The sequence below is a fragment of the Dysidea avara genome, chromosome 6 (assembly GCF_963678975.1).
Source record: "Dysidea avara chromosome 6, odDysAvar1.4, whole genome shotgun sequence".
NCBI lineage: Eukaryota > Metazoa > Porifera > Demospongiae > Dictyoceratida > Dysideidae > Dysidea > Dysidea avara.
In genome coordinates, this window is record NC_089277.1 from 11283220 (window position 1) to 11296885 (window position 13666).

At 38.4% G+C, this 13666-nt stretch overlaps 1 protein-coding gene across 1 annotated transcript; it reads left to right on the forward strand.

Annotated features, from left to right (window-relative positions):
• The first annotated feature begins 337 nt into the window (after window positions 1-337).
• LOC136258460 (uncharacterized) lies at window positions 338-12341 on the forward strand. The gene is made up of 12 exons (XM_066051770.1): window positions 338-451; window positions 4620-5746; window positions 5810-5904; window positions 6099-6221; window positions 6591-6710; window positions 6776-6835; window positions 7023-7134; window positions 7217-7286; window positions 10553-10614; window positions 11436-11488; window positions 12028-12114; window positions 12171-12341. Exons 2-12 carry the CDS (start codon window positions 5134-5136, stop codon window positions 12240-12242), a joined length of 1467 nt encoding a protein of 488 aa, XP_065907842.1. The 5' UTR covers window positions 338-451; window positions 4620-5133; the 3' UTR covers window positions 12243-12341.
• Window positions 12342-13666: the final 1325 nt, after the last annotated feature.

Below are 13666 nucleotides of genomic sequence, written 5' to 3' on the forward strand. Positions count from 1 at the left end.
ACTTGAGGAGGTTACGAGTTCTCCCCCTGTGTCTTCCAAGCTCCGGCAAGTACAACTTGCAATAGAGGAAGGTATGCGTTTGTTGAAATTCCGCCAAAAGGCTATCCGGCGGTTGGCGGACCGCTCAGAGTTCGGTTGGTCTCTGAGTATGACGCAGACGAGTTGGCTGATGATAGTGACGACGAGAATAAGATAGAAAAGGCCGAGAAGGCTGCGGAAAGGAAAGCAGCAATAGCTAAGAAGAAGCGCGGTCGTTCCGCGCAGCAGTCTACCGATTTTGGGCGTGTGAATCAGTAGGATACCGGAAATGGTTCCGGTACAGGCCACACCTGTTGTTCTTCCTGGTCGTCAAGCGCGCCAAGTTTCGGGCGCCTGTTTCTATTGCGGGGAGTTTGGCCATCAGGAGAAATTGTCCCTAGGCACCAGGAGGAGCAGCTGCAGCATCTAAACAGTATCCTTTTGAATGTGAAATACACAGTGACTGTGATTTGTATGACTTACTGCCAGTTGGCAACCCTGATTTTGAAGGGCAAGGCCCTGATGCTGGACTCAATGGTCCTATTTGAGAGTTAGATGTTGATGAACTTCATAGTATACAGGTCCATGCAAGGAGGCCTCAGGAAACATAAGGTTTTGGATAGATGTTTTGAATGCCCCTCATAGGGTAGTGGATGCAATTCAGTATGGCTATATGTTTCCTTTGTTTTCTTCACCAACACCATATTTTGGTTGTAACCATTTGGCTAATTGTAACTTTGTTTCCCTGGCGATCCAGGAATTGCTAGTCAATAACTGTATTGCTAAGGTTGACTTTTAACCTTTTATATGTAGTCCTTTGTTAGTTGTTGATGGACCCAGTAAGAAATGTCTGGTGATTAATCTCAGACACCTCAACCAGTTCCTATGGAAGCAGAGGTTTAAATATGAAGACCTTAGGACAGCTCTGATGTTATTTGAAAAAGGTGATAAGGCATTTACGTTTGACCTGAAGTCTGGTTATCACCATGTTGACATCCACAAAACCTGTTGGAAGTATTTAGGCTTTATGTGGCCTGTGAATAAAGTCCAGACTTATTTTGTGTTTAAAGTCCTTCCATTTGGCTTATCTTCAGCGTGCTACTTGTTTACTAAGCTTCTGAGGCCATTAATTAAGTATTGGAGGGGACATGGTTATAAGATAGTGGTGTATTTAGATGACAGTATTTGCTCTGTAGAAGCTGAAAGGGCCGAAGCTGCCAGTAGATTTGTTCAGGAGTCCCTGGCTTATGCTGGCTTTGTGGCTCACCCTACGAAATCCCAGTGGGTTCCTTCCTACCTGGTGTCTTGGTTAGGATTTGATATCAATCTAGAAACAGGCCAGATTATTGTCCCCACAGATAAGGTGCATGCTTTTAGAAGTTTAGTGTCTTCTACAATTAAGACAGTAAGATAATTTCTTTGTCCCTTGCAGTGGGCCCAGTTAGTCGACTCATGACTCGTAGTTTGTATGCAGTGATTAATGAGTGTTATACCTGGAGTGACATGTTGTCACTGAGTCCAGAGGCTCTCTGTGAGTTACAATTTTGGGAAACAAATCTTCAGGAGTATGACTCTCAGCCTTTATGGTGCCAGCCAGGTGCTGTAAGAATTGTGTATTCTGATGCTAGCGATACAGGATTTGGTGGGTATATTGTTGAACATGGTCAGTATGTGGTGCACGGCCATTGGGATGCTGTAGAGGCCCAACAGAGCTCTACATGGCGTGAGCTTAAAGGTATCAGGCTGGTTCTTCAATCATTGATATCAAAACTTCAAAATTGTAAAGTTAAGTGGCTTACTGATAACCAAAATGTTTCCCGGATTCTTCTGGTGGGTAGTAAAAACCCGGCCCTTCAACAGGAAACCCTAGGTTATGTTCCTTGTGTGTACAATATAGTGTGTCTGTTGAGCCTGAGTGGATACCTCGTACTGAGAACCAGATAGCTGATTTTATCAGTCACATACAAGACTTTGATGATTGGCAATTACACCCAAGTGTGTTTTGCTGGTTGAACAGTAGATGGGGCCTGTGTACAGTTGATCGCTTTGCAAGCTTTTATAATACTCAACTACCTAGGTTTAATAGCCGTTTCTGTAACCCAAGGTCTGAGGCAGTAGATTGTTTCACATGTGATTGGACTGGTGAAATGAATTGGTGGTGTCTCCCAGTCTACCTCATTCCACGATTGCTAAGGCATGCTCAGAACTTTAAGTGCAGGGGTATCATTGTACTACCTCATTGGTCATCCGCCCCATTTTGGCCTCTAATTTGTCCTGATGGTAGTCAGCTAGCTTCTTTTGTCAGGGATTGGTGTGACCTGCCCCTGTTTGACCATTTGTTTTTGCCCGGTAGGTGTACCTCAGGGTTCTTTTCTGGTTCGAGGTCAACCACTTGTGTTCTTGGCTTGTTATTTGATTTTAACATGCCTGTTGGTGGCTCTCTGTTGTTCTCTTAAAACCATGCGTCATATTCATTGAATAGCTAATAAAAAATATTAAAATAAAAAAATAAATAAATAAATAAATTTTTTTTTAAACAAAATTCCTTATGCAAGTTGTATATGATTAGAATGTGCTCTGTTCAATAAGCCAATCCCAGACAGGTAGTATACATAGAATTAGTGTAATGAGCACCCTTCTGCTACACCAACAGTTGGTATATCTACGCATGTTTATAGGTAAGGGCTGTGTGCCAGCCACTGTCGGTCAGTGTCCTGTGATGCTTTTGTGTTAAGCATTGGTTTGTGTTGTTCCAGCCACTGTTGGTCAGTGTGCTGAGATGCTTCTGTGTTAAGTATTGGTTTGTGTTGAGCCAGCCACTGTCGGTCAGTGTGCTGAGATGCTTCTGTGTTAAGCATTGGTTTGTGTTGAGCCAGCCACTGTCGGTCAGTGTGCTGAGATGCTTCTGTGTTAAGCATTGGTTTATGTTGTGCCAGCCACTGTCAGTCAGTGTGCTGAGTTGCTTCTGTGGTAAGCATTGGTCTATGTTGTGTGTTGAGCCAGTCACTGTCGATCAGTGTGCTGAGATGCTTCTGTGGTAAGCATTGGTCTATGTTGTGTGTTGAGCCAGTCACTGTCGGTCAGTGTGCTGAGATGCTTCTGTGTTAAGCATTGGTTTATGTTGTGCCAGCCACTGTCGGTCAGTGTGCTGAGTTGCTTCTGTGGCAAGCATTGGTCTATGTTGTGTGTTGAGCCAGTCACTGTCGATCAGTGTGCTGAGATGCTTCTGTGTTAAGCATTGGTTTGTGTTGTGCCAGCCACTGTTGGTCAGTGTGCTGAGATGCTTCTGTGGCAAGCATTGGTCTATGTTGTGTGTTGAGCCAGCCACTGTCAGTCAGTGTGCTGAGATGCTTCTATTGGTGTGTATTGTGTCAGCCACTGTAGGTCAGTGTGCTGAGATGCTTCCATGCTAAACAGTTGTCTGCCTGTTATTGTGATGGGCTTTTTGAATATTTATTGCACAAAAATCATGTGTATTTTGCAGTGGTACAAGGCCAGATAGCATGGCAAGAGTTATTGTGCATGGAAGATCCCCATCTTAAGTGCTTGGCCAAGAGCTTGTTTACTACAGATCTCAACAGTAAGGTTGCTTCTATAACTAAGAAGTACATGTATGCTTTCAACCGCTGGATGAAATGGGCCCAGTCCCTTAGCAATATCAACATGTTTGCAGTAAAGCCAGTTCACCTGACATTGTATATTCAACACTTGGGAGATTCTAAGCAGTCCCGAGCAGCTGTGAAGGAAGCTACATATGCTATTGCCTGGATTCATCAAATGGCAGGGTTGCTGTCACCTTCCAGCAATCCGTTGGTATATAGAGTGTTGTCTATGTCCGGGTGTATGTGGCTTGCAGTGCTAAAGTTACTTGCCCAGTTGCAATGCTTAAGCGATATATGGACATGGGTGGTTTGTCAAACTCCTCTGGAATATTGTTCCGTTTGCTAAAAGGGGGTGAGCAGCTGCATCCATCTGGCCAATTGTCACACACTCGTATACGAGAGCTGTTGTTGGACAGGTTGGAATCTCTTGGGTTCTCTAAGTCAGATTTTTCAGCCTTAGGTCAGGAGGTGCTATTGCTGCAGCTCAAGCTAGAATACCAGACAGATTATTCAAGAGGCATGGTCGTTGGTCCTCAGATAGCACCAAGGATGGCTATGTTAAAGACTTAGTTGCTTCTCTCTTAGAAGCTACACAAAGATTAGGCACCTGACCTTATATATACTGAGTCCCGCTCTTTGTACCTCTAGAGTGTGTCTATATACATAGTAAGTGCTGGTGCTTGGTGCACGGCCAGGCCAACCCAAGTGTCTGTGTGTGTCGTGGCATGCAATAGAGTTTAGCGGGGAGTGGTATTTTCTGTCGGTTATGCAATATTAGACAGAAAATACGCTCTCCGCGGTACGTTATTGCGCATGCGTGGCGGGATAATTGGGGGTATTTAAATGAATGGTTGGTTGCTAGGGCAATTCTAGGCCGTTTACCAAGCTACTGTTGCTTCATTTTTATTGAGGGGATGTTAGTGTGTAATGGATGTGATGTGTGGTGTTGACTTCAGTTAATTTTTTTATTTATTTTTTTCCTTTACAGACATTAGCTAGATGATGAGCCTACTCAGTTGGTCTAGACTCTGGACTATTATATATGTATTCATCCATGTGCTTAATCTTGCTTGTGGTTATTGTTATTGCAGTTTGTGTTCGAGAGTGATGCACATGTGGTGCTACAGCTGCATGCATCATGTATGGTTTTTTCCTCCAGCTGTTCTTTTTTACCCATGTGGTTTTTGTTCAGTGGAGGTTTTTTCCCTTGGGGGCAGATTTGGGGTCAGCTGTCTCCAAAATTTAGGCAAAACCAATACTTTATTGTTGTAGACCCTGCTGTAGCATCACTCAGGTCTGCAACTCACTGATCACATGGCATTTATTAATGTGTTGGGTAGTGTTTCCAGTATCTATGGTGTTTCATAGTTAGCTATGGTGGTGTTTTGTAAATAATTATTTTCAAACAATCATTAAACTCTTGCTTGGTGCACGGCCAGGCCAACCCAAGTGTCTGTGTGTGTCGTGGCATGCAATAGAGTTTAGCGGGGAGCCGCAAGATCTTGGGAAAAGAATGCAAGGCTGTAAAATGTGCGCATGCGTTCCACGTGGTGAAAGTCATCGTGCTATAAAGTGTGAAAAACTTGTGCTAGTTACAATGGCTGAAGGAGGTGTAGACCCCGATGCTCTACCCATGTTAGACGTACCTATGATCAGCGTTGAAGACGCTGATTCTGAGCTAGCCAGTGACACCAAGGTTCGTCTGACTAGTTCGATAGTCGATTCGCCGTCTTCAGACACCCAGCCTTGCCTACTAACTGCTTCATTATCCGACTCCGCTTCTTCTACAGAGCTACTTAGAATGGCTACCTCGTCACTCACAAGGTCGAATTCGTTCTTGCCAGCATGGAAACGTAACATAGAGATAGTGAGAAAGACGACCCCACCTCCGCCTAAGAGAAGGCAATCTGCCACAATGAGGATGATATCGAATATCTGGAACAAGTTTCAGACTCCAAAGATTGCACCGATTGGTGTCTGCCTGTCTGACGCTGAATGTGACAGTGAACACGTGCCAATTGTGTACAATAAACAATATGATATACATGGGAAGAGGAAGATTGGGCTCCCAAAGCAAACTGTACTGTTCAACAAGCCAGCTCGAGTATTTTCTAAATTAGTAAAAGGTATAGCTTAACATCTGTATACATGCATGTGCACGTGCATCATGACGACGTACTGTATTACAGGAAAGATGCTGCTAAAGTTCAAACACTTTGATGCTGTGGCTGATATTGCTACACAATATGATCTCTTCAATTTAGTCTCAGATCCAGTTAGAGAGGTAATCAATAATAGTCATTAGCTATAGCTATAACTACTGGAATATAGTAGCATAGCAGAGCATATAGCTATTTCCCATAACCTGCATCAAGAATCCACATATACAATTGCAATGGTCTATGCATAAGGAGGCTATATCTGTATAAATAAATGGTGTCATTAACACATTTTCTGACTTATCTCACTTCTGTGTAGCACGAAATTGAACAGATTCTTGAACTAATGAACATGAAGAAGCCATCACGGCCGATGTATTGGAGTGATGTAGATGAGGTACTTTTGACCCCTTTACGAGTCCAAGCAATGGGATCAGTCATAGTAAGCACAAGTCTTGTATTGGTGAATAATTGAATACATCGGTACAGTAAGATTGCATCAAACACTGAGAGTTTGCTTTTTCTTGACACATTGTTTATTCATCATTTTCAATATTATAGCTATGCTCAGCTTTACTAGTATAAAAACAGGTTCAATAGTAACATGGAAATAATGAAACACACTATACCCACCTTTACACCAATGCATACAGTACACATATAGAGGATGAAAAGCAACATGTGTTGAGTTATGTAGTCATTAATCAGGGTGGCCCGGTACTTGTTGCATCCCAAGCAACATAATATTATACACATGCACAGCTAATGTCACGTGAAAAGGTGGCTACATGAACAACACACAATACTGTAGGCATGCAAGCTGGCAATCGATGAAGGTTGGGCCATCAATATTGGTGGAGGGTTTGGTCACCAAACTACTAACACTGGTGGAGGACTAGCTGTCTATGATGATGTCTTATTTTGCCTGAGTGTGAGTAACAGTAATGGAGGTGTGCAAAACTATATTACTCATCACCTGACGTGTCATTCTCACAGATTTTATCCAATTTCTCTCACATCCATCACATCTTGGTTATAAATGTTGATGCTTACCAGGTGAGACGTTACACCACTCATATAGTAAATCAGTTAGGGATGACCAACTTTTCACTGTGTAAGGTTTTAAAATGAACTCTGTAGAGTTAACATTCCCATACATACCCTTTTACATGCAAGAATACAGTAGCTACCTAGAATAAGAATTCTGTGTGTGCAAATTTTTCATACCCAATTGTTAATGCAGTCACCCTGTTACAAGTATGCTAAAAATATTGGATGTCCAATTACCATCGTTGACTTTTACTCTGAGCCAATCTGTGAAAACCATGGCTACAGTAATAAGATTGCTAAAGAAAGTGAGCTACTAATTATGTATCTTTTTGGCAGTTTGCAGTGTATAAATCATGGGCGTAGCTAAATCCTTTGTTATTGATGTAGTTCATTATGATGGCTACCAGTTAAGTGCTCAGGAAATGACTTCTGACAACTATTTATGTCACTGCAACAAGTGAGTTATGTAAGTATGGGCGTCTCATAAAGAAAACTAATTTGCATGCTTGTGAGGAAAGAAATTTTAAAGGCATTGTCAGTAAAGAAAACTTGTATGCAAAATTATGGAAGTTAATTGTAGTCATATAGTCAGGGGTATGCATCCCCTTAATTTAACATAATAGATATATTAGTGAGAGCCATTCAACATTATTGGTTCAATGTTGTTCAGCCAAAGAAATTTTGTAATGGACCCAAGGGAGGTACCCACGCCTCAACTGTTGCGAATACTCTAATAGAACAGTCAAACACTCCAATAGAACAGTCATTGCATGCATGGTGGTAACTATATAATAACGTAATATACAAGAGTGGATCTAGAGTTCGGAAAGAGAGGTGTACCAGGTTAATAGGCATATATGAGCAGGGAGTCTGGGGGAACAACCCTCTATATTAAGCTATAAACATTATACAGTTGATTTTTTTTCATCAAGCATAAATTATAGGCTCTTTGTTTAAAATAAATTGTAGGGATAAGCAACTTCCATTATGTTTTGTACAGTACTGTTCTAATGCCACAGGCAAAGTTGATTCATAGTTTATTGCCCAAGTAGACATGAGGGCGAAGAGGCCATTTTTTTTACTTATCAGTACAACTGAAAATACCAATAATAAAAGTACAAGCAATGAGTACATCTGTGATAACTTTAAACCCTTTACATTGGCCAACTTAAATCATTAAATTTAATATAATTATATGTTTGTCCTTTTCATTTTTCTCAGGGATAAAATTAATCGGGAAGAGCACAAAATTAATATGTTTATGCGACTCTTATCATAATTGTAAAAGCGTTTTTGCATGACAGCCTGGCTTGAATCAGTTGAGTTTTCACCCTGTTCTGGTATGGATACAATGGTATGGATATGACATGGTAATATATCCATGATATCCATATCCGTCCATACCATTGCATACCATTCCATACCATTTCACTCATACCATATGATGAATTAGACAATTCTGGTATGGATATAAGTATGGACAATTATTTGCATTAAAAGAGGCCTACTTGTTGTCGCACCTACAAGGTAAACCGTTTATGGAATTGGTATACATACAGATTAACCATCATAGCTTAAACCTTTTGTGGTTTAAAAGAAATTGCATTGACAGCTATAGAGTTATGGAGCAAAACCAACCAACTGTAAATAGCAGGGTTGAAATACTCTAATAGAACAGTCACTGTGGGGAAAAGGTTCATGAAAAATGTTGAAAAACCTTATCAGTGTTTGAACCTGGGATCTCTATATTGAACACCCAAATCCTTTACAATTGAGCCACTGCTATCATGGCTGATCATCTTGCTTAATTTCTACTTTATAAATGAAAATTCTAGCTAAAATCTACACAATAGTAAAAGTTCATAATTTCACGTACCAATTGAAAATCTAGATTGTTCTAGAGCATTCTATGTGTGTTCTGTTAAAAAAATTACATTCTATTAAAAGTAATAAACTCTGTAATACAACTTTTTTAGTATTCCGAGCCGTTATTATAGTCAGATCAGCAGGGTCGTACACTACTATTAAGACTCACTCATGCCAATTGTCATCATCATAATCATTATAATAAGTGCTTTGCTAATAAAACTTGTGATGACAGGCTGTAATAAAGGTGCAGGATTTGCTTTGTAAAAATTGAGCAACTGCAACTTATCACATTTTGCATGAAAAATCAATTACCAAATAGAAGGAAACTTTGGTGAGGGTAAACTTTGGCAAATAGCCAGTTAAATTGCATTTGGCAAATAGCCAGTTAAATTGCATTTGGCAAGGTGAATTCAATCTCAATCTTAAGCAAAGATGCTAAGCTCAAATGCTACGAGTAATTGGTGCACTAAACTTAAATTAGCGAATTTGTAACAATTGCTAACTCCCCCTTACAAAGTTTCCCTCTATACGGTACTCTAATAGAAATAGTGTACCTAACTTGGGAGGACTTTACTTTGCTTTAAAACACTATTGCAAATAAATACAGGCACTACATATATATTGCAGTTTTATAGCCATGAACAAGCAAGCAACAATAAATCCAACCCTGTTTACAAACATAGAAAGCCATCATGCTACTACAAATTGACACTTTGAGCTGTCAGCTAAAAGAAGTGGGACACAAAGGAGGACACAGATAGTTAATGATGTATGCATTGTATGCACTGCGGTATGCAAAAAGGCATGCTTTGGGATGAGGTGATGTTGAAGAGTAAAAAATCATACTTGTCGCCTTAGCCGTTGCCTTGCCTGAAGGAATGAGGCAGTCTGTTAGTAGAAAATTCCATTGAATATTTATTTTAATTTTGTAACAATCTATTGAAAGCATTTACAATTTAGGGTTGTACTGAAAGCACTTTTGAGTTTGTAACCAAAACTGCCAAGGTGCCAGGATGGTATTGTGAAGCTGGCTTTTAGGTGATATTTTAGCCAGAATACCCCAAACCTCCATGATCCCTAATATACAGTACTACCATACTGTATTATTCCCAAATGTTTTCTGGAGTGATTCCTGAAATAGTACAAATTGCATGAATTTCTTCTTCAGCTAAAAATGTAACTTCTTGCAAAAGTAAAAACATTTCCTGTATAACTGTTGAGATACCTTAATAGGGAAGTCACGCTTAACTATCGTAGTATGACTACTTTGTTAGAGCAATTGACTGCTCTATTAAAGTTTTCCCAATTTTGTTGCTAGCAATAATGTTTGTGGATATGTCTTCATGACATACTGCAAGCAATAGAGCAAGCCTAAGCAAAATATGTGAATTCTAATTAGTTATTCCAGAAGATCATCTTCCAAAAACTATTTTGCTATAATTGGTACATATGCCCAGTAGTGTCACATTATATGAGAGCAGTCACTGCCTCATATCTATGAACAGTCACTCTTAACAAATTAAATACATGAGGTAATAAATTTTACTATTCAGTATAATTATTATGCTGTTATACAGTGTTTTATAAGACCATACTTTTTAGTTACTATTTAAAATAGTACCATTTTAAAATAATAATATAACATTGGTGGTAGATGGATAGTTGAACTAGAGTCACCACTTTCTTATTGTATCAATAATATTGTTTTCTGAAAAGTTGGCAGCTGACTGCCATGACAGTTTCAATCTGTGACGTGGGTATAGATGAGAAGTTGATATTAGGTGGCCTACAGTACATACTGCTGTATATTTAGCTACATATTGTACTTTTCATGTCTGTTTGTTTCTTATTTAGTGTGATCAAGAGTTATTTCACTAAACCAGATTTTCTGCCATCTCTATGCATTTACATTGGAGGTATATTAAATACGTTGGCTAGATTCTTGTTTCACACAACACATATTATTATATTAATTAACTTTTGGTTTACAAAGCACTCTAGACTAATTATGAATCTTAATCCTCAACTATGGGTTCAGAAATTATGCCACAATAATGGGTTAAAGATATGACAACTATTCTATAATAGAACAGTTGGTGGAATAGTTGTTTACCCTAGTCACTACGCATCTTGTCAACATAAATACCTCACTATTTGCAAAGTATTGCTGTACATGTCGATTTTAAAAGCAAAGAAAATCAGGAGAATATAGTGAGTACATTTTGGGAATAACAAAAACACAATCTTAACTTTTTGGAGAAATTCAGAATAGAACAATATAATGATGAAAATTTTGAGTGAAATTCCCACAAGCCTATCTCCAACTTAGTAGTAAAACCATGATCTAGAATTCTGCCACCAACAACCAAACCTCTATAAGATTGTGTTTTTGTTATTCCCAAAATTTATTCACTATATTCTCCTGATTTTCTTCACTTTTAAAATCAACATGTATAGCAAGACTTTGCAAATAGTGAGGTATTTATGTTGACAAGATGCGTAGTGACTAGGGTAAACAACTATTCCACCAACTGTTCTATTGTAGTATTTTTATGCTAATTGTGTTCCCAAAATACTAGAATAGTTGTCATATCTTTAACCCATTATTGTGGCATAATTTCTGAAACCATATAGTTGAGGATTAAGATTCATAATTAGTCTAGAGTACTTTGTAAACCAAAAGTTAATTAATATAATAATATGTGTTGTGTGAAACAAGAATCTGTCTTTCATGTAGGTACCACAGTCCTGCAATGCAACCCTCACACTGCAATGAAGTTTACCATTCAAGTAATATATAAATAACTTGTATATATAGAAGTACATCATAAATGTAGTGCGTTATGAGTGTCAAGTTCTAGTGTCCACCCTAGCCAATTTCTTAGCTCTTTGCTTCTCAAAGTAAAAATAGTACAAAACAACATCAGTTCTTTAGCTATCTTGTACAAACACTGCATAGCCATTTCTGTGCAACAACTTGTACAATGTAGATGCAAATGTTCAAGATGTGTATATATATAATTTTTATGTATTTAATAGAAAAATAATTTCAGGACTTCATGTTTTACTGTCAGGTTACCTATTATAATTTATAGCATAGCACTAATGCTGATAGTCATTAAGTTTTGAGGATGAAAATTACTTGGACGACTAAGCAATTGCAAAATCCACAAACATTACATCCTTCTAAAATTGTACATATACAGTATAAATGAGCAGGCACTTTTTATTATGATAAAATCATTGCTAATTAAATGTTTGTGTTACAATTGCTCTTGCTGTGATAGTCTGTGCATAGTATTTTTATCAAATAAATGTTGTTGCTATAGGATGTGGTGGCGAGGGATACAATGATTCTTCAGCTAATGCGGGACTACAAAATTCCCTTTGCATTCTTACTGGGAGGTAGCTGTCAGGTACATTATTATACACGCATGTTTTATTATGATTGTGCATTATTAACAATTTGTAGCGTTATGATGTGAAGGCAGCATCAGCTTCAATTTTTGGTTTGTGGAAACAAGAATTACTAGGAAAACTGTAATGGAACTATTGTGCCTTGTGCATGCAATCAACCCTGTGAATGTGCATCTAATTATTGTGTCTGTACATAAATATTATTATTATTATTTTGTTATTATGATTCTACGAAGTGATAAGAGAGAAGATATGCATTTGTACTGAACTTGAATTTGAGAATAAAGTTTGCATTCAAAACAGTTGGTAGGACTTCCCATAGGCACACATTAGGGAAGTTCGGATGAGCTTCCTTGATCAGCAAAAAATATCAAGACACTCTAGAGCAGTGAAATACTCTATATTAAAACAGTCAGTTATTCACATCACATCAGGACTGGTACCTTAGTGCAATGAACAGCTTGACTGCATCCAATATTTTATATCACTGAGTCAAGTAACTGTTCACAGAATAAAGACTTGACCCAATAAGGACCAATCAACAGTTCCTTCACCAGATGAAGTAATATCAAAGGGTAAACTTCACTGAGTGAGTTTTAACAGGTGATGTGTATAAAATTAATGTCTTCATTATATAAGGATGGTTAACTGCTTTTTGGAGTGTCTTAATTGTGCCTTTGTATATAATTAAGACATGAAAATATTTGACCAATATCTAGAAACCTCAGGTACCCTCTTGGAGACATCCCTGCAAACTGGATATGATTTTCAATTATTTGAGATGTAAACTATTTTATGCAAAATGGAATTAATATCTACTTTGCATATCAATGTGATCTACCCATATTGAATTACAAAACTGTGATAGTCTTTAGTAATTAAAACAAGTGCTACACGCAGGAAAAGGCTTACCATTTTTTCACAAATATATTGTGATAGTTAAACATTCGTACTGTAAATTCATGTATATACTTGGGTAGGAGACCTGCACATTGATATGCAAGAGTAGATAAATATCATGTCAAGTAAATACTTGGCATGAGAACCTCATGTTGTCATGATGTAGCCAATACTTTGTGTATAATTCTGTTACAACTCCAGCAAGTATTAAATTTGGGCATGCGAAGCTGATTGATGGAATGTACCATATGAAAGGACACACTGCAAGGAATTGCCACATGCACACTAGAGCTCTGATCATAAAATAGAAACACAAGCCCTTTTCTGGGTCAAATAAATTTAACCCTCTGAGAGCAATGCTGACTGCAATTATACATGTACAATACATATCACTTTAAAGTGCTTTATTACACTAGTATATGCCTCAGTGTCTTGATCTACATGTAGCTGAAAATGATCTGGAGGAGGTCAATGTTAATCAATTAATCCATCATTCATATTATACAATTGAAGTGAAAACTGCATATACTTAAAACAAGGCCAAATCTAGTAGGGTCAGGGAGGCTGAGCTGAGTAGGGCACATAATGCCAGGACCTCCAATAACAGTACAGTTAGCAGAGGAGTACTGAAAGGAATTAAGAAATACCTAT

Coding starts and splice junctions, on each gene's coding strand:
- LOC136258460 (XM_066051770.1), top strand. CDS start 5,134: ATGCAAGGCTGTAAAATGTGCGCATGCGTTCCACGTGGTGAAAGTCAT. Junction 5,905..6,098: donor TCTCAGATCCAGTTAGAGAG/GTAATCAATAAT, acceptor ACTTCTGTGTAG/CACGAAATTGAACAGATTCT. Junction 7,287..10,552: donor TATTTATGTCACTGCAACAA/GTGAGTTATGTA, acceptor TTTCTTATTTAG/TGTGATCAAGAGTTATTTCA.